At 37.1% G+C, this 24743-nt stretch overlaps 1 protein-coding gene across 6 annotated transcripts in view; it reads left to right on the forward strand.

The window, feature by feature from the left end:
- TENM3 (teneurin transmembrane protein 3) overlaps positions 1 to 24743 on the forward strand; it is a 608889-nt gene that overhangs the window by 191351 nt on the left and 392795 nt on the right. For all 6 annotated transcript variants that reach the window (XM_057537184.1, XM_057537189.1, XM_057537185.1 and 3 more), the window contains exon 3: positions 7291 to 7569. In XM_057537184.1, coding sequence (XP_057393167.1) covers positions 7291 to 7569 — 279 coding nt within the window. The remainder of the gene's footprint in view (positions 1 to 7290; positions 7570 to 24743) is intronic.

A 24743-nucleotide genomic window follows, 5' to 3' on the forward strand; every position in this document is an offset into this window, starting at 1 on the left:
AAGAGAAGAAACAAGTGAAATAGAGAGAAAGGGCACAATCTGAGCATTAGAGAATCTAGGCATAAGAGGGGAGAGAATACCATGAGTTCTCATGTTGGACCACCCTCCTCTGGGTTCTGTAGTCACCCTGTGTCACTCCAAGGCTAGTCCCTCACGTAGAGGCTTTTCCTTTTCAACTCACCCAGACATAGCAGATGTCTTGCCTATTGGTGAACATCACTCTGCATTGCAGCTTTGAAAAATCCCTTCTTGTTCGGACTAGGTTATAGACACCACGTGAGAAAAAGGCCATTTTTTTCCAACCTCCTTCTTTTATTAAAGAGGTAGCTATGCTCAGTGCTGGTGGAAAGTGGTCCTTTCCATTTTGTCACATACCCTCACTCATTTTTCAAAACGTGAACCTTTTTTCAATGATGCAACCTGCCTGGGCTGTTTATTCAGTCTTTCTTCTATAGATTTTTTCAAATTTATGAGTGTCATGAAACAAAAATGCCTAATCTAGTCCAAGCGAACCTTGCCTTTTAATCACAAGAAATTTCACCCTCAGGTACACTTTGTTCTTCCTGCAATTTATTATTTTGGGACTGTTTCAAATTGTAATGGGAAGCTCTGTGGCTGGCCTTGCTGATCAAGGTTATCAAAATTCAACGTGCAGGAGATAAATACTGATTTCACCAGTCTCAGCCAACAGAATTAATACAAAGACTCTACAGGGTGAAGAAAGAAATTAGGGTAATGGTGTAGAAGCATTGCAGAGAACACAATCTGAAGAAACCATGGAAAATAAGAATAAATGTATCCTCATCTCTTTCCTGTTGCTTGAAGCCAAAGATGAGTTTAAACAAGACGGTCACGTCTTTCGTCTGGTTCCAGAGCATCTTTGCTGCCTCTTGCTGCCAGTCTCTTCCGACTTCTCCACATTGACCTGAAGTCCAGCGCCAAGAAGCGCATCCCAACCCCAAATCCCCAGCTCCGTGGTACCTCCGCCAACTGCCTCTTCTCCCAATCAGGAGCCCTTCTTTCCACCATCTTCCTTCCGTTGGTCAAAACTGCCTGAGCTTTCCATAAGTATAGCCCAGCTTGCTAAACATTGCTGAATTGTAGGAAATAATCTAAAAGACTAATTCATTCAAATATAATAGCTAGATCTCCCCAGGGGTGTTTGCATTAAAACGCGGGATCCTACAAGCAAGAATCCTTAACCTAAGAGGAGAACCAGCAACAGTGGAATTGGAAGCACTGGGTAGAGAGAGTTTGGAATGAAGGAAAAGTCAACTTTGGTGGTGATATGGCTCTTCTAAAAGTATTTGAAAACAATCTTGTTCCCACCCTCAAATTATACATTTCTCTATGATTATTACATTTGTCCAGGTATTTATTTTTTGTCATTTTTCATTTTGCTTCCCTTTATGCTGGCCTCATTTACATAAAGCATCTCTTATTTTAATTTAAAAAAATTTTTAAACTGAATGAAAGATTCTTTAAATTCTATAGTGCTTTACAATTTTCAAAAGATTCATACATACGATTTCATATAGTTCCATAATAATCCTTTTTTTCTCCCCTCCCCCTATATTGTCCTCCCCACTTCCCTCTCCCCATTGGTAACCGCTAGTTTGTTCTCTGTATCTGTTAGTCTGCTTCTTGTTTGTTTTATTCATCAGTTTGTTGTATTTCTCAGATTCTACATATAAGTGATATCATACAGTATTTGTCTTTCTCTGTTTGATTTATTTCACTTAGCATAATGCCCTCCAAGTCCATCCATGTTGCTGCAAATGGCAAAATTTTATTCTTTTTGTGGCTAAGTATATATATATATATATATATACACACACTCAGTACTATATATATAATAGAATACTACTCAGCCATATAAATGTGTGTGTGTGTGTGTGTGTATATATATATACACTCAGTATTATATATATAATGGAATACTACTCAGCCATATATATATGTGTGTGTGTGTATATATATATATATATATATATATTCAGTTTATATATATAATGGAATACTACTCAGCCATATATATATGTGTGTGTATGTATACATATATATATATATATACACTCAGTATTCTATATATAATGGAATATATATATATATATATATACACACACACACACACACAGCTTCTTTATCCATTGATCTGTTGATGGACACTTAGGTTGCTTCATACTTTGGCAATTGTAAATAACGTTGCTGTGAACATTGAGATGCGTGTATCTTTTTGAATTAGTGTTTTTGTTTTTGTTTTGGATACATACCCAGGAGTGGTATTGCTGGGTCATATGGTAGTTCTATTTGTAGAACTATATTGTGAGAAATCCCCACACAGTTCTCCATAGTGGCTGTATCAATTTACATTCCCACCAGCAGTGTAGGAGGGTTCCCTTTTCTCCACATCCTTGCTAACATTTACTTGTGTTCTTTTTGATGATAGCCGTTCTGACAAGTGAGGTGGTATCTCACTGTGGTTTTGATTTGCATTTCCCTGATGATTAGCAGCGTTGAGCATCTTTGGCCATCTGCATTTCCTCTTTGGAAAAATGACTATTCAGTTCTTCTGCCCATTTTTTAATCAGGTTGGTTGTTTTTTTGATGTTGTGTGAGCTGTTTGTATATGTTGGAAATTAATCCCTTATCTGTCTTATCATTTGCAAATATCTTCTCCCATTCAGTAGGCTGTCTTTTTTTTTTTTTTTAAACATCTTTATTGGAGTATAATTGCTTTACAATGGTGTGTTAGTTTCTGCTTTATAACAAAGTGAATCAGTTATACATATACATATGTTCCCATATCTCTTCCCTCTTGCATCTCCCTCCCTCCCATCCTCCCTATCCCACCCCTCTAGGTGGTCACAAAGCACCGAGCTGATCTCCCTGTGCTATGCGGCTGCTTCCCCCTAGCTATCTATTTTACATTTGGTAGTGTATATATGTCCATGCCACTCTCTCACTTCGTCCCAGCTTACCCTTCCCCCTCCCCGTGTCCTCAAGTCCATTCTCTAGTAGGTCTGTGTCTTTATTCCCGTCTTGCCCCTAGGTTCTTCATGGCCTTTTTTTTCCCCTTAGATTCCATATATATGTGTTAGCATACTGTATTTGTGTTTCTCTTTCTGACTTACTTCACTCTGTATGACAGCTGTCTTTTTGTTTTGTCGATGGTTTCCTTTGCTTTGCCAAAGCGTAAAGCATCTCTTAAACCATGTCATCACAGCCCTGAAAAGTGAAAAAATAGAGTGGTGAAGTGACTTGAATGAAGCCAGTAAGTGGCTTTAACTTAGGTCCATTGGAAATCAAGTCTAGTGTTCTTTCCCAAGAGAGCAAAAGCAAACTTTAATCTAGTAAGGAAATCTAACAGCTTGCTTTCTAGCTTGCATTTCGGAAACAGCCCTTAAGAGTTTGAATCATTGCGAGACATTGATTTCAGAGGGTCAGATGTTTGTTTGTTTGTTTTTAACATCTTTATTGGAGTTTAATTGCTTTACAATGGTGTGTTAGTTTCTGCTTTATAACAAAGTGTTACCATGTTAGCATATGGTATTTGTTTTTCTCTTTCTGACTTACTCCACTCTGTATGACAGACTCTAGGTCCATCCACCTCACTACAAATAACTCAATTTCATTTCTTTTCATGGCTGAGTAATATTCCATTGTATATATGTGCCACATATTCTTTATCCATTCATCTGTCGATGGACACTTCAGTTGCTTCCATGTCCTGGCTATTGTGAATAGAGCTGCAATGAACATTTTGGTACATGACTCTTTTTGAATTATGGTTTTCTCAGGGTATATGCCCAGTAGTGGGATTGCTGGGTCGTATGGTAGTTCTATTTTTACTTTTTTAAGGAACCTCCATACTGTTCTCCATAGTGGCTGTATCAATTTACATTCCCATCAACAGTGCAAGAAGGTTCCCTTTTCTCCACACCCTCTCCAGCACTTATTGTTTGTAGATTTTTTGATGATGGCCATTATGACCGGTGTGAGGTGATACCTCATTGTAGTTTTGATTTGCATTTCTCTAATGATTAGTGATGTTGAGCATCCTTTCATGTGTTTGTTGACAATTTGTATATCTTCTTTGGAGAAATGTCTCTTTAGGTCTTCTGCCCATTTTTTAATTGGGTTGGGATTTGTTTTTTTGATATTGAGCTGCATGAGCTGCTTGTATATTTTGGAGATTAATCCTTTGTCAGTTGCTTCATTTGCAAATATTTTCTCCCATTCTGAGGGTTGTCTTTTCATCTTGTTTATGGTTTCCTTTGCTGGGTAAAAGCTTTTAAGTTTCATTAAGTCCCATTTGTTTATTTTTGTTTTTATTTCCATTTCTCTAGGAGGTGGGTCAAAAAGATCTTGCTGTGATTTATGTCATAGAATGTTCTGCCTATGTTTTCCTCTAAGAGTTTTTTAGTGTGTGGCCTTACATTTAGGTCTTTAATCCATTTTGAGTTTATTTTTGTGTATGGTGTTAAGGAGTGTTCTAATTTCATTCTTTTACATGTAGCTGTCCAGTTTTCCCAGCACCACTTATTGAAGAGGCTGTCTTTTCTCCATTGTATATTCTTGCCTCCTTTATCAAAGATAAGGTGACCATATGTGCATGGGTTTATCTCTGGGTGGTGGGTCAGACGTTTAAGGAGTTTGGGATGCACATTCCAATTCATAGGGATGATGTCTTGGATATTCATTTGCAAAATGAACTGTGTTTACATACCCAGGTAACAAATAATAAAGATTGCCGTTTTCTGCTTTCCTTCACCCCATAGATTTTTGCATCAAGATGGCAGCAGTGTGAAAAGTCAATAACATGGAAAATGTTTCAAGTTACATTTCAGAGATTAGAAAGGGAGTTCTTACTGTCTTTTAATGCATCTCTTATTTTTATTCTCCAATGTGCGAACCTCCCCAAATAGAGGAAAGCTGCACAGGATCTTATCATTCATTTTCACCCTTTAAAAATTGTTTTGGAAAAGTCAACATGTTTGATGGTGATGTTTAACTGTTTTACACCCTTTTTCCCCCCTCCCCATTTTAGATATGATATATAAATAGGAATGGATAAGCTCTTTCACATTAACTGTCCATTCCATTCCATTAACTGTCCATTACATTGACCATTTTTGGATTTACTTTCATAAGTACAGTCCACACTAGTTCTTTTAAAAATATTGCCACTACTGTGTCTTACCTCATTAAGCTTGCCCACTTTCTCACTGTTCAATGAGTTCTTATTCCCTCTTCTTTATTTTTGCTACTTCCTTTATTTTTTATTTTTATTTTTTTATAGAAAATCTAGGTTGAATATTTGCACTTGGAATGAGAAGACCCTTTTTTTAAAATTTATTTATTTATTTGTTTTGTTTATTTATTTTTGGCTGTATTGGGTCTTCGCTGCTGCACGCGGGCTTTCTCTAGTTGCAGCGAGCAGGGGCTACTCTCCATTGCAGTGCACAGGCTTCTCATCATGGTGGCTTCTCTTGTTGCGGAGCACAGGCTCTAGGTGCGCGGGCCTCAGTAGTTGTGGCACATGGGCTCAGTAGTTGTGGCTCGTGGGCTCTAGAGTGCAGGCTTAGTAGTTGTGGCACACGGGCTTAGTTGCTCTGCGGCATGTGGGATCTTCCCGGACCAGGGCTCGAACCTGTGTCCCCTGCATTGGCAGGCGGATTCTTAACCACTGCGCCACCAGGGAAGTCCCAACTACTTCCTTTATTTTTGACATACTTTTTGGTTCAGATACTTATTCACATCTCTCTGAGATGATTTGTAGCTAATTTGTAGCAACAGATTTTCATTATTTATGAGTGTCATTGTCAGAATCCATTTGGAAGTCTGACCGAGATAAAGCGGATTCCAACTTCTGATCTGACCAGAGCAATAAAGCAATTAACCACACTGGTTAAAATGGGCTGAATCCTTGAGGGTGCTAATATTTTTACAACCAAATATTTACTGTCTTGTGCATTATGTCTGATTCATTTCCTAGGAGATTCAAGATGTTATTATTACAAATAATTTATAACACCCTCTTTTAAAAAATGTAATGTATGTTATTTCTCATACTAGCCAATTAACTTTAAAATGTTTGTGGATATAAGAGAGGGAAGTACGAAAATGAAAACTATGAGTAATATAAATGCTTAATATTCCTAAAAGTTTGGTATTATATGGTAGCATTTAAATCAGTCTTGGTATACTATTAATCTTTTCCTGTATTTTGATTCTAGTTGGTACCTAAATCTTAGACTCTACCATGCCAATGAGACAGGAAATGGAAGGCCCATGTGTATGCATCCTCTAAGCAAACATTTTTCTCTCTCTTCTCACCCCTAGTATCATAAAACATAGGTGAAATTTTCAAGAATAAATACAGGATTGGAAAAGCCATTAATAATGGCAGTCATTTTAAAGTGTCACCTAATTTAAACACTTTTGCTTTAAGTTATTGCAGTGTCATGAGTTTTATTATGCTCAATTTATTAGTAAAAGCCTTCAGGGTTCACAACCATTTATTTTGCAGGGAACTTGATTTTATCATTAATTTTTAAATACATAATACTCCCGCTTTATTTTTTAGAGTGCACTTTATTTGCACGAATTGGTTTACTCTGATCAATACAGATGTTTCCTGGTGTTTATTAAAGCAAAAAATCTGGGAAGTCAGATGTCTGCACATTTTCGTGACATTACACTCCAAAAGTTAGTGTATGTTTGTACACACGTGATACATGTTTATATTGGTTGTTAAGTTTTAGGTGGGAAAATATAATAAAGACTGCCCAGGCTCCGGTTTCTAATTTTTTCTGATTATTGGGTAACTTATTCTAGAGGGCAATCTTTTCTCTTCCAAAGGAGTGACACCTGGGTGGGAAAATCCTAATGTTTGAGATGAGAGCCAGGACCCAGGAAATAATTCTGACAATTTCTCTGGCTTCACAAGTCTGCGAAACACAGTTCTATCAAGGATAACTAAGCCTTTCTCTGGGTTGGTTTTCATGGTCTGGCCTGCTTTACCTGCCCGGCTCTCTGGAGGTGTTCATGGGCTGAAATGGTTGACAAAGGAGCTCTGAGCTGGGGTGGGTGGAAAGTCAGAGGTGGAGCTCCCTGCCCCTCAACTGGACCCACGCGACCACAGGTCATGTGGAGCTAATGCAGACACCTGGTGTTGAGAGCTGACACAACTGGATGCTTAAGTGTTTATTTTAGGGAGATTTTATTTTAAAAAAACTGAAACGAGACATACACTCACTAGTTGTTATCTTTTCTCCCCCTGATCAGGACAGAATTTCACCCTAAGGCAGTTAGGCGTTTGTGACCCGGAACCCCGAAGAGGCCTGGCGTTCTGTGCGGAAATGGGACTCCCGCACAGAGGCTACTCTATCAGTGCAGGGTCAGACGCCGACACTGAGAACGAAGCAGTGATGTCCCCAGAGCATGCCATGAGACTGTGGGGCAGGGGGGTCAAGTCAGGCCGCAGTTCCTGCCTGTCAAGCCGGTCCAACTCAGCCCTCACCCTGACAGACACAGAGCACGAAAACAAGTCGGACAGTGAAAATGGTAAGTTCTTTTTTTTTTTTTGGCTTCGTAATGTTGGCGTTCGGTGCTTCTGTCTGTTTCCGTTGACTCTGGAGGCGTGGCTTTCTTCCTTCCTCCCATCTCTCCTTCTCTTTCTTTCTTCTTCCTTTCTTTGTATTGCAACGCTACTAGTAGCGCTCAAGAAATGTCCTTCGTTATTGCATTTTTTCCCCCTGGGAAAAAAATCAGTATTCGACGACATCAGATTGTAAAATTATGCAAGCTTTCTCTGTTGTGTTCGCTATAGTTTTGAAAAACAGTTTAATCATGGTAAGAAAAAAACCCCACAAAGATTGGCTTTGACTTATCTTGGATCGTGTCACCCGTTATCCTCGATGGAGTATCAAAGCAAGTGGTGGTAAAGTTTACCCCAGAGCCAGCTTGTAATCAAAGATGTCTTTGTAGATTCCTCTTGAAAATATCTCAAAGAAGTTCCAGAATCTTAGAATGGATGAGTGAGCACACAGAATCGTTTATTAACAGGGCTCAATGATTGAAGAACAAATTTGATCATGCTTTAAACTTACTTGTTGATGAGAGCAATTGAAATCTTGGTAAAGAGAAGGGAGTGTGGCCTTTTAAGTGCTTTGGGGACTGGATTACTCTGCAATTAAATCGATGCACGAAAATTGGATTTTAGGGTATCCAAATAGCACACTGTAAGAAAAATAAATATATCGGGACTCTTTTCCTATCGCCAACGCAGAATAATAAAGAAACAGTTAATTTCTCTGCAATAATAGATTTAAAAGAAAACTTAATTTTTAGTCAGTGCAGCTTCTAGGAAGAATTGTAGCATCAGCACCAATGCACCAGGCAACAAAATGACATTCCTCTTTCAGCATTTAATGTTAACAGTGTACTTGCTACTTTAATCTAGTTGTTAATGCTGTGTATACGATGTATCAAAAAAGCAGAGAGAAAATTAAAATGGAAGAACTGCATGACATGTGAAAAGAAAGATGGTGTTTTACCAATGGTTTCATTTTTATTACTTATTGAGCAAGTTTGTCAGCTTTGCTTTGTGATAGGAAAGCAGGTCCATTGTCAGCTTTTAGTCTCAGCTCAGTCACCAAACGAAGGGGTAGCTAGTGCTTCGTACTGCTTATTACTTGTTTTCTTGCTATTCAGGGAGAAAAAGGTCTACTTTAAACCAACTAAAACAATATCTTGTGGAGAATACTTTAATGCATTAAACCAAAGTCAAAATCAATTAATAATAGGCACTTAATATATTCATTTTGGAAGTGTCAGTTCTTGGTGGAGGCTGGATTTATCCCAGCCCAAAACAGGAACCAAGGGCAGTTCTGTCTAACAAAATGAGTCTTAGAGTCTGACTGCAGCATTTTCCTGAGCTAATCCATTCACCTCAGTAAAACCTGTGTTTATATAAATTTTCACTGTGGATTCAGAAGTTTCTAACCTTAAGTACATAAGATTTGGCATAAATTTTGCTTTGTGTCCCTCTATATGTTTATGTAACACTCTGCAAGCAATTGTAGGCACAGTGGTTATATTCAGATGTGTTATTTGACGTTTGATTTTCCTAAAATACATGAAAAAATTTATGATGGTTTCAGAAAACAGAGGAGAATGCAGCAGGACAATGCATTCAGTTCTGATTTCCTGCATCATGGACCTTCTATGTCCATATCCATTAAATATTGTCCCACATTGGGTCAACTTGTCCTTTCTATATACAACCTTTGTAGCATCTCTCTCTCTCTCTCTCTCTCTCTCTCTCTCATAACGAGTGTAGCTTGTTATTGTGTCTGTATTGGTAAAATATAAATTGATTTTATTATTTTTTAACTTGTATATCTGCTAAAACTATCTCACAGTGAATTCCCAAACACATGCCATTTTATTCTTTTCAGAAAACTTAGAAACTTTGCCACCTGTAGTTAACAGTATCTAACATCCAAATGACTGGGGGCGGGATGACAAGCCCGGCGACTTTCTCACACTGCTGCCCCTCTCCATTTGCACGGATTATTATGAACGAGAGGAGGGACTTGTTGCCCCAGGAATCTCCTAGTCCCTGTTCTTAGAATGATGTAACGACAAGGAAAGTTACACTCGTCCGTTTCTCCAAGTGGTGTTCTGAAGCAGAGTGAAGGAGACACAGGAAGAGGGTGTAAGGGGCCTTGCCTTGAAATTCAGAAGCTTTGGTAGCATTTGTTGAGAGTAAACAGGTCAACCAAGTTAAGCGTATAAAGTGTCAAAAACAATGTTTGTTGAGCTGGACAAGTGATGACTTAAACTTGTGTTTACTCTTTCCCCAGGGTTTGGCTGTGGTTGTTTGTTTGTTTGTTTGTTTTTTGTGGTTGTTTTTTGAAACAACATTTTGATGGTCTAAGAACTCCCAGTGAGGTCAGCTTAGGGAAGAAAACAAAAGAGGAAAAAAATAGAGATGACCTCTTATTGAACACTGGCTATTTCATAGATTTCATACGTGTGTCCATGGGAACACTGCAGATTCATTTATTTGTTCTGAATTTTCAGTGATTAATCAGACAGAGCAAGATTCCATTTAAAGTAATAAATTACATTAAGATCTAGGGAAGCCTAATTTTCTGATATTTAGCAGACCTTATCATTTTGAGTTGTGGAATTAAACAAGAGTATTGAGGGTTTTTTTCTGATATAAAAAACTTTTTTTCTTAAGCTGGGCTATAGTAAAAACTAAAATTTGCAATCATACACAGGGTCTTCTAACATCTTTTTTTTTTTTTTTTTTTTAAAGAAATAACTAAAGGGGACTTAATCAGTGAAGGCAGTTTACAAGTAGAGGGGTTTTTTTTTGTTTTGTTTTTTTTAATTAATTAATTTATTTTTGGCTGTGTTGGGTCTTCGTTTCTGTGCGAGGGCTTTCTCTAGTTGCGGCAAGCGGGGACCACTCTTCATCGCGGTGCGCGGGCCTCTCACTGTCGCGGCCTCTCTTGTTGCGGAGCACAGGCTCCAGACGCGCAGGCTCAGTAGTTGTGGCTCACGGGCCTAGTTGCTCCGCGGCATGTGGGATCCACCCAGACCAGGGCTCGAACCCGTGTCCCCTGCATTGGCAGGCAGACTCTCAACCACTGCGCCACCAGGGAAGCCCCCTTCTAACATCTTTATAAACAATATCCTCAAATCTATTACCTATTTTTACTATTATTACTACTTCTAGTCAAATATTTCTAATATAAGTCTTCTAAAATAATTCAATTCGGGTATTCTTCAATGCTCTCACTCTGAAAGGTTATTGATTTTTCCAGCTATATTTTCCTTTGACTTTCGATTATTTAAATTGTCAAATTTTATTCATTTTCGTGTTAGCTTGCCGTGTGTCCTTAGAAGTTCTATTATATCACTGTAAGTTGAAACAAGAAGGATGTGCATAAAATAACTCACCAAAGTGAAACTAATTGAGAAACCAGACACTGACTTGCTTTTTCCCCCCAGTTTAGCAGGGGAGTTTGGGTTGACTGTTTTTGTCATTTGAAATTATGTGAATAAGGCTGTTTTCCTCAGAAAAAAATAAAATGTTATTCAACATTTGTGAAATTATGCAAGCTGAGTGACTGATATTCTAGTTATAACTTCAAAGAAGAGTTTAGTCACTACAAGGGATTAGATTTCATTTATTTATTGATAAAGAGGCCAACAGTTCAAGTTAAGAAGGTGCTAGAACTGCTGTGAGGCTAATGAAATTTTGATGGCCTGAGCATCCCATGAGAGTAAAGGAACATTCGGACCATGTCACACGTCTCCGTGTTAGCAGAGATTCTAAACCAGTGATAAAATATATTCTTTTGCAAAACTAACTCTTCACCAACCATGGGGAGTTGACGTTAAGAAGCATTTTGAGAAAAAAATTTATTACAGTGTATTGAGTTTCATATCAAATTTCAAATGTTAATCTTGTTCCGAATTAAGGATGTGGGAGAAGGCCTTTCTTGACACGTACTGACAACTTTCTAAGTCAACTGCCATGCTCCAGGGCAAATACTGGAGGGTCAGTGGTTTGTGACCACCTATTAGCAGCGGTCCTAGTAAGCTGTTGAGAGACTACAAAATAAATGTGATGGGATGCCGTAATCAAAGGGGAAATTACCAGTGTGCTCTGGCTCGTTTGAGGCATTTTTCCTGCCTCTGATGGATTGTTAAAAGACCCCTGACTGAACGCCCACTCTCCAGCTTTGCAAGTCATCTGATCTGAATTCCAAATATCTATGTAAATGTCAGGAACAAAGGACTTTTTTTTCAAAACATCAAGCTTTAAGCTTTAAAAAATGTTTATTTGTGCATCTTTTCCCAGAAGAAGCCTAGCATGTATTATTATCCTTTGTCAGCCAGCAGTGTGGTATTGTGAGAAGTGCCTGGATTCAGAATCACAGCGCTCAGGATGTAAACGCTTTCATTCGACCCCTAAGACTGTTTGCTCCTGAGTCACCCAGAGCTCAAGGTCCCAACTTTCCCATCTCTGCCTGGCTACTCGGCCAGTTGTATTGCCGGCCCCAGAGATGTGGAGGTCTTCGTCTTGCTTCTTCTGCCGGTCTCCACGACCTCTTCTGCCCCTTGGGAACCGATGACCTTTGACACTAGACAGACCAGGAGGAGGCAGCTCTCCTCTCCTCTTCTACCTCGTCGTAACTGGGGACCTCGAGAGCCTCCTCTGAGGGCGACAGCTGAGAACGTGTTGATGGGGGCAGACCACCTGGGTTTGTGTTGGCTCCACCACCTCCCAGCTGTGTGGCCTTGGGCAAGTGACTTAACCTTCCTGTGCTACCGTTTCCATGAGGGTAAAATGCAGAAGATCACAAATGACGTGCAGTCCTTATAGGGTTGTTGTGAGGATTAAATGAGCTCGGATATATAATATGCTTAGAACAGCGGTGCCTGGCGTCTAGTGAGTTCCAAACAAGGGTGTCCTCTTATTATTATTTGTAAATGGTGGAAAATTATATCTCCTTCTTAAGTGTTTGTGAAGATTAAGTGAGGTGCACAGTATCAAATACTTACATGGTCTTGGCCCACAGTGTGTCCCCTGCCCCCCTTCCATATTCCCCCTCTGTCTGCATTAGTCAAGTATTAGTCAAGTAGGGAGAGTGGTCTCCTCCAGAAGGCGCACTGCTAATTTGCATAGCCTGGAATTTCTGTCACCATTTCTGTCACTCTTTTATTTTTCTCTAAAACCCCACATACTTTTTAATTCACTGTAATTAAATGAACGTACATTAAGTGGCGCTGATAATTAGTCTGATGGCTGTAGACTTCAAAGAGTTTAGCATGCTCCTTCCCCTCCTGGCCAAAGGAAATTTCAAAAGTGGTGTTTCCCTCAAAGGCATGTTACTTAGACAGCCAGTCAGTTAAAAGGCAATTTAACTCATGCTCATCAGTTCACACAATAGAATAAATCATTCCTGGAAGACTTTATTTCTCACCTGGGGTCTTAGCGATATACCTGTGGTAGGACCTCACTAATGCCACAATAACTGTGCAGATACTAAAGTATTCCAGGGCTAATTTGGCTAACAAGAAGGATAGAGCATTAATGTGCAATATTGTTAAGTGTAATAGATACTTGCTTTGCCAGACTAAAACACTTCAAAAAACCAATTTACTTGTCCTTTGAAATAGTAGTTTTAAAGTCTACTTTCTGTATGGATAGATAAAATCTAAAAGTTGAGCTACTGTACTTAAAAAAAAGATATACCCCTTAAACCAAGTTGATAAACTGTTGTAGTGATGTTTACATCACTGTCACAGTAGAGAACTTTATTTTGCGATCCAAATTACCACACTGGGCAAAATATGTTCTCTGAAAAAGTGGGCAGGGCAATTGTTTCTCTCTCTGAGCAACTGCATATAGGTGAGAGAGAAGAAATGGAAGGATTTGCAACTATTCTATCACCAATTAAGTTCTAGAATGGTGTGGGAGAAACTGCCAGTGGTGTTGGAATACCTGTTACGTCGCCTACTTGTGATGCTTGTAGCCCTGACGCAGACGTCATTCCTCTCCTGGCTCTTTTTCTACAAGAGGCTAATAGTTGCGTTTTCCACAAATAATTTGAAGAGAGGTGTATTTTTTTGCCTAGCCTGATTCCGTTCCTTCAACTTGACCTTTCTCAACTTTCAGCCTACTTTGGAAATTGATTGTGAGAATTAAGGAGGAATTCCATTGCTGCAAGAAATAAATGCTATTTCAGTGTTATTCTAATTTGATGAGATTTTACTACACATGCTAAACCGTAACTTGAATATAAATTCCATTATGGGCTCTCTTCTGGAATGTAATGGTCAATTCTGGCATGTCCTACTGTTGTAAATTATATTTTATGTTTTAGGTGCTCTGGGATGTCAAAATAGCAAAAGTAATATGTTGCATGCTTCCTAAATCAAGGTCAGAATTAAAGTGCTGCTTTGCAAAATACAGTCAAATAGCTTCCAATATATAAAAATAATTACGTCACCTTGATGGGTATGTGTTTATAGTTTAAACAGCAACTTGTCATTCTTTAACCAAAAGCTTCCATACTTCATTTTGGATGAAATAGATTCACTTCATGGATATGTTACAAGTCACTTGAGCACAAGTAAGTGATGATTTAAATAAAATTTTTAAAAAATTTAGTATTATGAAACTAGAATTAAGAATGCCATAAAGTCCACCACCATGGTTGTTATCACTTAAGTATTTATATACATTTATATTTTCCATTCTAAGAGGATTTTCGGCACTGCTTGACAGTTTGCTACTTGTCACACGAATATTGCCATTTCTACAAAACAACTTGTATTCTATGTGATTTTGTTCAAAGTCTATAGAATATATGCGGTATCTGTTTAAAATCCAGATGTTCTTTTAATTGTGGAGTTGAAATCAAAGTAAAGCTTACTAACACAAATCAAAACTGATGATGCATGCTATTTTGATTTTTGAATGCGGCTTGATATCCTTGAAAAATCACAGTAGTAGCGGTAAAATTGTTTTAATTAATGAGTTGAACAGCAGCGAATGCCGAGTCAGGTTCATTGATGTAATTATCACTGAAATAGAAAAAATAAGTGTTAGAGCCATAGAACCGTAGTTTATTTGCCATTCCAAGGGTGTTCAAGTGTTTGAAAACCAACTAATTATTTGGGGGGGGGGGGTGTTATTTATAGAATATTCTTCTCAGGTCATAATAATTCTGTTAATTAACATTTGCCTACCCACAAGTTTAAATGTGAAAAATCTTCTACCTTATTTACTGAGTAGTTTGAACGAGGGTTTCACTCTATTGGAATTTTCTTCTCTTTATCAGTTGACTTGAGATAGTTTGCCATAATGAATAGACTGTAAACTAAGTGTAAAAGCTTTCTGAATGCGTATTAAAATGGATACAAATGAGTATAAACTTGAGAAAGGGACAATTAAAAATGTCTTATGAGTAGTGCCTTGACTTTAAATATCAAGTCACACAGAAACTGAAAACTGAATAAAGTTGAAATGTGACTTTTGGAATTGATTTCTCATTGAGTGTGTCAACTACATTCTCATTCAATGAATGGTAAATGCTAGGTACTGTACCAGGGGCTACAAAAACAAAAAAATGAGTATGATATAGTCTCTGACTCTAGAAATTCATAGGCTGGTTGGGAAAACAGGCAAGTAGATATTACACTGTAATTGTACTTTAATGTACTAAGTAATATTACAACACAGTATGCGAAGTCAGTGTCAGCACAGAGCAGATTCTTGCCACAGAAATTGTGGGCAGGAGAGGAAAAAAGGTTTTATAAAGGAGGAAGGAGGTGGCATTGGTACACAGGCTCAAAGGATGTGTAAAAATGCAAGGTGTAGACAAAGCAGTGAAGGAGAGAGTGTGAAATCCCTGGGGACTGTTCCAAGAGCCAGAGGCTCTTTGGTGCCTGGAACACAGGGTGTTGTGTGGATGAGTTATGAGAGTTTAGGCTGTACAGGTAGCCCCAGACCATGTTGCAAAGGGACTTTATGGCCATGCTAAGGAATTTGTACTTTTTCCTGTAGGTAATGGGAGTCTCGGAAGAATTTTCGTACAGAGGAATATTCCAGTCATATTTACATTTTTGCAAAGTACTCAGAAAGCAGTGTAGAGTGTTAACTGTCTTTCCCACAGAGGGAGTAAGCTCCGTAGGGCCGTGGCCCTGTTCACCCTTGTGTCTCTGTATTCACCTCACCCAGTGCCTGAATTTTGAACTGAAACTGTAGCTGAGTGAATACATAATTGGAGGTCAAACTTGAAAGCAAATTGGCCAATCAGGTAGTATTATAATTATCAAAGTGAGAAAATACAAACATTTGAACAAAGAACTGGAAAGGAAAGGGAGACAGATTCAAATAGATTCGACTTGATGATTAATTAATTGCATTGGTATTAGAGAAGAGGAAGACATTTAAAAAGACCCTCTAATGTGGAAGTGATGCTATAATCCAAGTTGGAGGTTAAAGCATATTGTTTGTGCTAAAGTCAGTAATTCCGAGAAGGACAGGTTGTATTTGAGATGTCTGTGGGACATCAAAATCCAGAATATATTAAGCAATTTTATATATATATACATATATATATTACAAAATTTATATATTATATATAATACAATGTAATAATACATATAATCATATATATTATAAAATTTATATATAATATATAATAAAATGTAATTATATATATATGTATATATAAAACTCAAGTTAAATTTTGTTTAGAAACATTTACTTTATGATCTCTATGATTGCAGTTAAAGCCATAGGGCAAATTAAACCTGTCCCCAAAAGCAAATAAAATGAGAAAAGAAGAGAAATGAAGATAAAATACTGAGTTCACCAATATTTGACATAAAGGTACAGAAGAAGCACCAGTGAAAGAAACAAAGAGGGACGTTCCATAGAGACAAAAAGAAAACCAAACAAGATCAGTTCACAGAAGACAAAAGAGACAGGACATGATTAACAGAGTCAGAAATTTCCAGAAGTGTAGTAAGTTAAGTGCCAAATATATCCTTTGGATTGCACAGAGGATCTTAATTTCTGTGTAGCGGGTGTGGTCGTCAAGTTGTAGTGGGTGGGGAGATGAACAGAAACTATGGCATCAGTAAATGTAGAGTATTCTTTCCAAATCTTAACTAAGAAAGGAGAGAGTTAGGTGTAACTCCTGGGGAACACAAGGGCAGGGGTATTTTTATATTGGAGGACATTTCAGCCTCTTTCTAAGGAAAGGGAAGGAGTAATGAGAAGATGAAAGTGGAGGAGATTAAGGGGGAAGGACTGGGAGCAGGGAGATCTTTGGAATATAAACTTAGATAACTGTGAATTCCTCAGTACTTTTTATCTTGTAAGGTACTTTTCATCTTACAACTTTGTGATAGCATTAGTTTAGTGTTTGCTGTAGGAGAGGTGTACTTTAAAAAGGTATATTTCTATCTACACTGATTAAAATCATAGCATAGGGCTTCCCTGGTGGTGCAGTGGTTGAGAATCTGCCTGCCAATGCAGGGGACATGGGTTCGAGCCCTGGTCTGGGAAGATCCCACATGCCGCGGAGCAGCTGGGCCCGTGAGCCACAACTACTGAGCCTGCGCGTCTGGAGCCTGTGCTCCGCAACAAGAGAGGCCGCGATAGTGAGAGGCCCGCACACCTCGATGAAGAGTGGCCCCCGCTTGCCGCAACTAGAGAAAGCCCTCGCACAGAAACGAAGAACCAACACAGCAAAAATAAATTAATTAATTAATTTTTAAAAAATCATAGCATAGCATAGTCAGTGTAGTATAAATTGATGACATTTGATGGACTTGACAATTCATGTCATTAAAAGGTTTGGGGGAAAATACATTCTTATTCAAAATTGAGATTTTATTTAAAACAGTACTATAAAGCTGTTAAAAAAAAAAAAAAAGAAAGAAAAGCACGTCCAGAGTTTAATAGAAAACAGGTAATTATCAATTCTGGAGCCTGAAATAAGAGGATTGTTCTCAGTACTACTCCAGATACAGATACGTAGGTAACTTCTATTTCGTTTCCTTGATCACTGATGTGTGTGTGTGTGTGTACAATCTATATATAAACATATAGATATATAATAAAATAGTTGTATAATAAATACATATATAATAAATAGATATGACAAAATAAAAATAGATACAAATATATAATTATATATAAATATACACACGCCTATATACATGTATACATATATAAGTGTGTGTTTATGACCTTTGCCTTAAGGATTAAATTAATAGCTTAAATATAAGTCTTTCCACCTTAGTAACTGCCACATGGTTTTACACTAGCTATACTGTCTATTTTGCTTAAAAACAAAATGCATGTCTACAAACATAAAATTATACAACCAGATTTGATTATTAGCAAACACTCTTGAGGAATTACCAAACATTCATTTTTAAAAAATACTCAAAAGGGAGCCAAAAAAATAGAACACAAGTGATATGTCTGAGAGAAATAAAAATAGGCTATAAAAAGCCAGAGTGTTAGTTATTATTTGCATATTGAAATTTGGAAAACTGACTTTGTGAAATGATTATTCAGACTAAACTGAATAATTGATTTGTCTTTAATTGGTTAATATCAAAGTAATCAGTAGGAAGTAGGCTTGCTCTTCCAACTCATTTTTATAGGGGTGTTAAAGTTCACAAAGAGAGATCTTAAAATTTTGACATACATCAGCTGGAGATTCCTGGGGGATTTGAAAGTGCTTGAATGAAATGTTAGTTGCTGCAGAAAGCAAGTATAAAACATTCCCTTATAATGGACTGTGTCTCATTTACTGTGAGGGGAACACCATTGTATAGACTGTAAGGTACAAAATGTGCTTATAGGTGAACTAAATTATTTGAATTAACCTATCTAAAGAGTTTAAGGCTTCAGATAATCGTTAGGATTTTTTAAGCATTTAATCATTATTTGCATTGTACTGTGTCAATAACCCAAGTAAAATGATAAGTGATGACAGACATAATAAAAATGGAACTTTAGGCCAAGCAATTTTAAGTAAAAAATGTTATGAATGTTTAAATCTATGCCCTTAATTTATCTATTTTATTTACTTAGCATTACATGTCATTTGAAGACACAGAGAAGCATAGGGATAATATTCACTACTTTCTATTTTGGTATTTACACTTTCATTCTTTATCTGTGTATATATTTTTAAATTAGAATTGCAATTTCTGTTTTGACCTAAGTTTCTCCACATTATTAGATATTCTTCTTCAACATAATAGTTTTCCATGTGGTGATTTATCGTAATTTGTTTAACATATCCACTACTTCTGAACATCTGGGTTGTTTGAATTTTCACTTTTGTAAATCATGTTGTAATAACAATTCTAGTGGCTAAATCTTTGCCCCTAATTCTGTATCCCCTAATACCTTAGGATGAATTCTTGAAAGTGGAATATCAGAGCCAAAGTTATGTACAGTTTAAAGCATTTGATATACCCTGTCAAAATGCCCTGCAAAAAAAACTTGTATCAATTTACCTTCCTACCAGAAGTGTAAAAAAGTGTCTTTTTCCACATGCCATTGACAAGGAATGTTGCCATGCTTTATAATTTTAGCAACTTGATGGAAACATAGTATCTTACTGTTTCTTCACACAATTTGCTTTTGTAAATGTCATTTAATTTAATTAGGGGATGCTTCATAATGTCTAATAAATATATACTAATCTGCTTAAATTTTGGCAAGGAGACATCAATAAAAATTAGTGCTGTTAAATCTTTGCAAAGAAGTAGGGTAAAATTTGTGAGCTATCTTATATAAATAGTAGTTTTTAGATACTAACCTCAGGTTTGTTAGTTTCTGAGAGATCTAGAATTCTAACTAAAAATAAACGTTTTCAGGAATGCACAGTATAACAGTATATAACCACTAGCAGTATAATGCGTAGCCTTTAGACATTGCAAAAAAATGTAGTAGACTTAAATAGGTTTCTGGAAGTTACATATAATATCAGAAGCAGTTATTGAGATCTGTATTTCATTAAAAAACAAAGCACAAAACCTGCAAAAAGTCAGGCTGCATTATGCACATATTTTGTGAACATCCTTATATTAAATACTTTGAGAGATATTTTTAAGGAATAAAATGGACTCTTTGCTCTCAAGCTTATGGACTTGGAGATACAGGGCTTTACAAAGAGAAAACAATTGGAAGACAAAGCAACTGGATGAAATACATGGCTAAATTGCACATTGAAAAGAGAAAAGTGATAAAGGTTTAAAAAAGGAAAGATTTTACAGAATTAGTAGTATTCCAGCAGGATTTTGAAGGTGATAAAATATGTTTAAATATGGCAGAAAAGTAGTGCCTGCTTACAGTTGGAAAAACTTGCAGAAATGCTTGGAAGCAACAAGCGAAACAATGGTAGCCTTATAAGGAGGCCACCCATAGATTCTAGAAGAATCCTCTTGGGGAGCGCTGGAAGTTAAAGTTGACAGTTAAGTGGAATCTACTTGCGAAGAACTGTAAATGTCACGCTGATAGATCTGAGATTGTCCCTGTGGGTTCTGTCTGTCCTGTCCACATCCTAAAGCAGTGTTGAATGGACTCTATGAAGGCCGACCTGGAATTGATGAGCCATGGTTCAACATATACTAGGAAGACATTATGTTGAATAGAGAGGCAGCAACAAGTTGTAGCAGGGTTGGCAGGACTTTGTCATGTGAGAAAGAAAAAGAGTCAAAGATGAGTGCGCAACCTGGAAAAATGTTGCTGTAGTAGGAAAATAAAAAAGAAAGGCCATAGGAAGATAGTTGAACAGACTGTCATCTGCACAATTACATAAAGCCGTCATGCAGAAGAGTGCATATTGCAGTTTGTGAAACAGTAAACAGTGCGAAAAAGATGTTATCGAAAACTAAAAATAGACGTGGATTTAAGGGAATCTGCAGTGGTTTTGTTAGAAAACAAAATGGGCAGTGAATAATAGCAGATCTAGTATAGACTCAAAAGAGACAGTGATTTCTCCGTTTTTCCTGAATCATCCCTTAGAACAAGACATTCAGTTACCATACAGTGTCCAGCAAGAATCCTATTTTATGCTATTCCAGTGCACCAATATACTACTAGAGTAAGAGCCTTAGCGACTGAAGAACAGAGTCTGAAAATATTTCACCCCCATACATTTTAGTTGCTTCCTGCCAAATCTCAAAACAATCACTACATAAAATAGATTTCCTGTACTTCTTGACTTTGTATTTATCTTCGCCATGGCTATAATGAGGGTTTTGCAACTGATGTATTCCCCACGGGAACCACTGGAGAACACCATGGTGGTACAAGGAAGGAGGCTGCAAAATTATTAGTAGTAAACCTTATTCCCCTTCCACCAGTAGGTCTCAGTCCTGATTAAGATTTTATGTCAGGACAGTTGAGTTCTGTAGATGGCTTGATAAAGGCACAGCGGTGCCCTAACACTGGGCCAGTGGGCCCCTCAATGCTGTAAAGGCAAAGGACTTAAATTTCAGTAGCTCTTACTGTCCACATTTGCATCTGTAAGGGTCTAGATGTGAACTTCATGGTTGCACCATTAGCACATTGAATGTACTTATTATTTTATCTCAAAATCTTATGAGATTAGTGCAGAGGGTCAGAAGAGGAGCAATGTTTCTTTAAAGTATTCTCATAATTTTACCTATCTATTCCAAGAGTGATTGCTAAAGGTATAAAAATGGATGCTAAAAAAAAAAATGGATGAAAAGGAATTTATTTGGAGGTGAAAAGTTTGTACTTTAAGGGATAAGAATATTGCCATATATATATCCATGAGTCCTGGTTACTTCCGCCATATTTCAAGTAGTTTGTACTAAATGTATAGCTCAGTGATAGTTGACAGCTGTCAGGCAAGATTTCATCTCCTGAAGAAATACCTGAAAGAGTCAGCACTTAGGTTGACCCTTTCCATGAAATACGTTTCTTATCCTTTTTTAATTAGAAGTTTTCACCCACAAAAATCCTCTTACTCCAACCAATTCTGATTTTGCTATGATGACATTCCATCATTCCTGGAACAGTTTGTATTCTCCAAAATACTTTGACATCGCATGGGAAGTGTCACTACTCTATAGAAGCATTTTGGAAATAGTCATTTTGTAACGATGATAATCGGTAAGGATTTTGGATGTGAATGTTGTGGTTATTGTTTAGAAAAGTCATTCTATGAACATCCAAATGGCAGAGCAGAACAGAGATAGAGGCGGAGACAGAGACAGATATTTGGGTTTTATTGAGCACCTACTGTAGTCCACCTGACACCTTTTGAGGTTAGTATTATCCCTGTTTAACCAAGGAAGAAAACTAAGGCTTAGAGACTCCAAATACCTTGCTAAGGTCCCATGGATACTAAATGACAAAGCCAGGGTTGAAATCCACCATCTAATTCCAAAACCACTATAATACACAGCCTATTCTTGTGTGGAATCTACTGGAATCTAGACAGTAGTAGAGTGAAGGTCCCCTCAGATCACCTACTTTTCAAAGAGAAGGAAAAAGTCTTGTAAATTTAAATGTCTTCCATGTCACCTTGAGCTTCTGTGTAGTTGAATTTGTTTCACACTTCTTAGTCTAAGATATAATCCTCCTATTTTAAGAAAAGAGTTTCATAGGCACAGTGCTAAGAACACTTGATTAGAAGTGGAAAGATCTGGGTTCTTATTCTGATTCTATCGTTAACTCATTTTTTTTTAATCTTAGATCATTCACCCAGTGTCTTTGTGTCTGAGTTCCTTCAAACTGTGCCTTCTTATTAAACAATTTTTTAAAAATATGCATTATCATATTTTTGGTTAACCTTACAAACCTAATGTTGCAAAGTTTTTTCTTGAGGATTTACCTCAAGGGAGGAAAGTCACGTTGGGTTAGGATAAGTCCATTGAAGCGAAGATATGAAGCATGAGAATCTAATAAACTACCTAAAGTAGCAAGAAAAATTAGATTCATTATTTGCATCAATCAAATATAATCCAAGTTTCCTTTGCTTCTGTGTATGTCTTAAGTATTACATCTGCAAAGAGTGGGACTATGACCCTTAAACTAATACATTGTTGCCTACAAAGTTTTGTTATCTTTTGTTTTCACAGTCATTTCAGATTCCTAAAATAAATTTGTTTCAGTGCTAAGAGTTTTATCTAAGTGAACATTAAGTATTGTATGGTATTTCATTATATAAGCTTAGGAAATCTGCTTAGTAGTGATATTAAGGAAGAGAGTTTTTGGTGAATATTTTGCCATACCTGGCAAGCAGGTCCTAAATGTCTAATAGATAAATACAAAAATAACTTTCTTTGTCTGAGTTGTTTCACTTAGCAAAATACACTCTAGGTCCACCCATGTTGTCACAAATGGCAAGATTTCAGTCTTTTTTACGACTGAGTGATATTCCTCTCTGTGTGTGTGTGTGTGTGTGTGTGTGTGTGTGTGTAAAACATCTTTCTCCATTCATCTGTCGATGGACACTTAGTTTGCTTCCATATCTTGGCTATTATAAATAATGCTTCAGTGAACATAGGGGTGCATATATCTTTTCAAATTAGTGGTTTTATTTTCTTCAGATAAATACCCGGGAGTGGGATTGCTAGATCATATGGTAGTTCTGTTTTCAGTTTTTTGAGGAACCTCCATACTGTTTTCCACAGTGACTGCACCAGTTTATATCCCTACCAGCAGTGCACGAGGGTTCCCTTTTCTCTGTATCCTCGCAAATACTGTATGTTTTCACTTTTATGTGGAATCTAAAAAACAAAACAAACGAACGAAAAGAACAAAACCAAGACAGACTCGCAGATACAGAGAACAAACTAGTGGTTGCCAGAGGGGAGGGGAGGGGGGAGGGGGAAGGGTGAAATAGGTGAAAGGGATTATAAGGTACAAGCTACCGGTTATGAAATAAGTGTCACAGGAATGCAATGTACAACACAGGGAATGTAGTCAATGATATTTTAATAACTTTGTATGGTGCATAATCTATAAAAATATCGAATCACTATGTTATACATATGAAACTAATATAAGTCAACTATACTTCAATTAAGAAAACAAAAACAAAAATGACATTACTTAAATATTTCAATCTTTTAAAAAAGATAATCAAGCCAGTTTTAACAAATGAAAAACAGTCAATAACATTGTCTCTTCCTCTTTCATGCACTTTTCAAAGAAAGATTTGGTGTGGAACATACTTTTTTGTTTTGACCATGGTCATACTTGATTTCCATACATGAATCATTTCTACCCCAAACTTCCCCATGTATTATTATCTGTGTCTTTCTTGAGATACTACAGGCTCAAAACACAATCTGGTTCAGGTTATTATTTCACTGAAAGAATATTCATGTGATTATCAGCTTGTTTCTAGGGCAAATGATCTCTAATAATCAATTCTGTTTTGTATGGCTAAAGAATCTGCCAGATGATTGAATATCATAACCTGCAAGTCTGACAGAGACCTTGTGAGATACCAGCTTCACTCTCTGTCAGGAAGTCTGGAGAGATACAACTGAACTAGATATTGCGATTCTTCTGAATTTACCTGTATCTGTGTTTAATTAGAATTTCTTTCATGACTTTTATCCTAAGTTCTTGGCATGAAATGGAGCGATTCTGGTCCTCATCTTCATGTCATAATTCTTCTTATACTTGAGTAGCAAGACTGTTATCCTTCTTTTCTCAAAACTAATTAGTCCCAATAGTCATTCTTTGATGAATTGATCCTACTTCCTAGACCTAATCATTTTCATTATTCACTGAGCGTCTTCCCAATTCATTATGTCTCCTTGGTTTCTGGGGACCTCAAAACACACAGACACACAGACACACACACACACACACACACTCTCTCTCTCTCTCTCTCTCTCTCTCTCTCTCTCGCCATTTTAATGATAGTAACATCACATTTCTGCTCAGTTATTTTTAGTGCCTAGGACGTATATCAGCAGTATGTTAAAAAGCCTGGCGTCTGTCCTCAAAATATGTTTTCAATGGTTAAATCCCCTTTTATGGCCCTTTAATTCAATTCTGGTCTGTCTTACTGTGATATTATTAGAACCATTCAAAAGAGCCATTACTTGTTACTTTTCCCCTCCTCTTGCTTTTTCATAAATTTCTTTGTAATTTCAACTTTGGATTTCTTTGGAATTTT

The sequence above is a fragment of the Balaenoptera acutorostrata genome, chromosome 21 (assembly GCF_949987535.1).
Source record: "Balaenoptera acutorostrata chromosome 21, mBalAcu1.1, whole genome shotgun sequence".
Taxonomy (NCBI): domain Eukaryota; kingdom Metazoa; phylum Chordata; class Mammalia; order Artiodactyla; family Balaenopteridae; genus Balaenoptera; species Balaenoptera acutorostrata.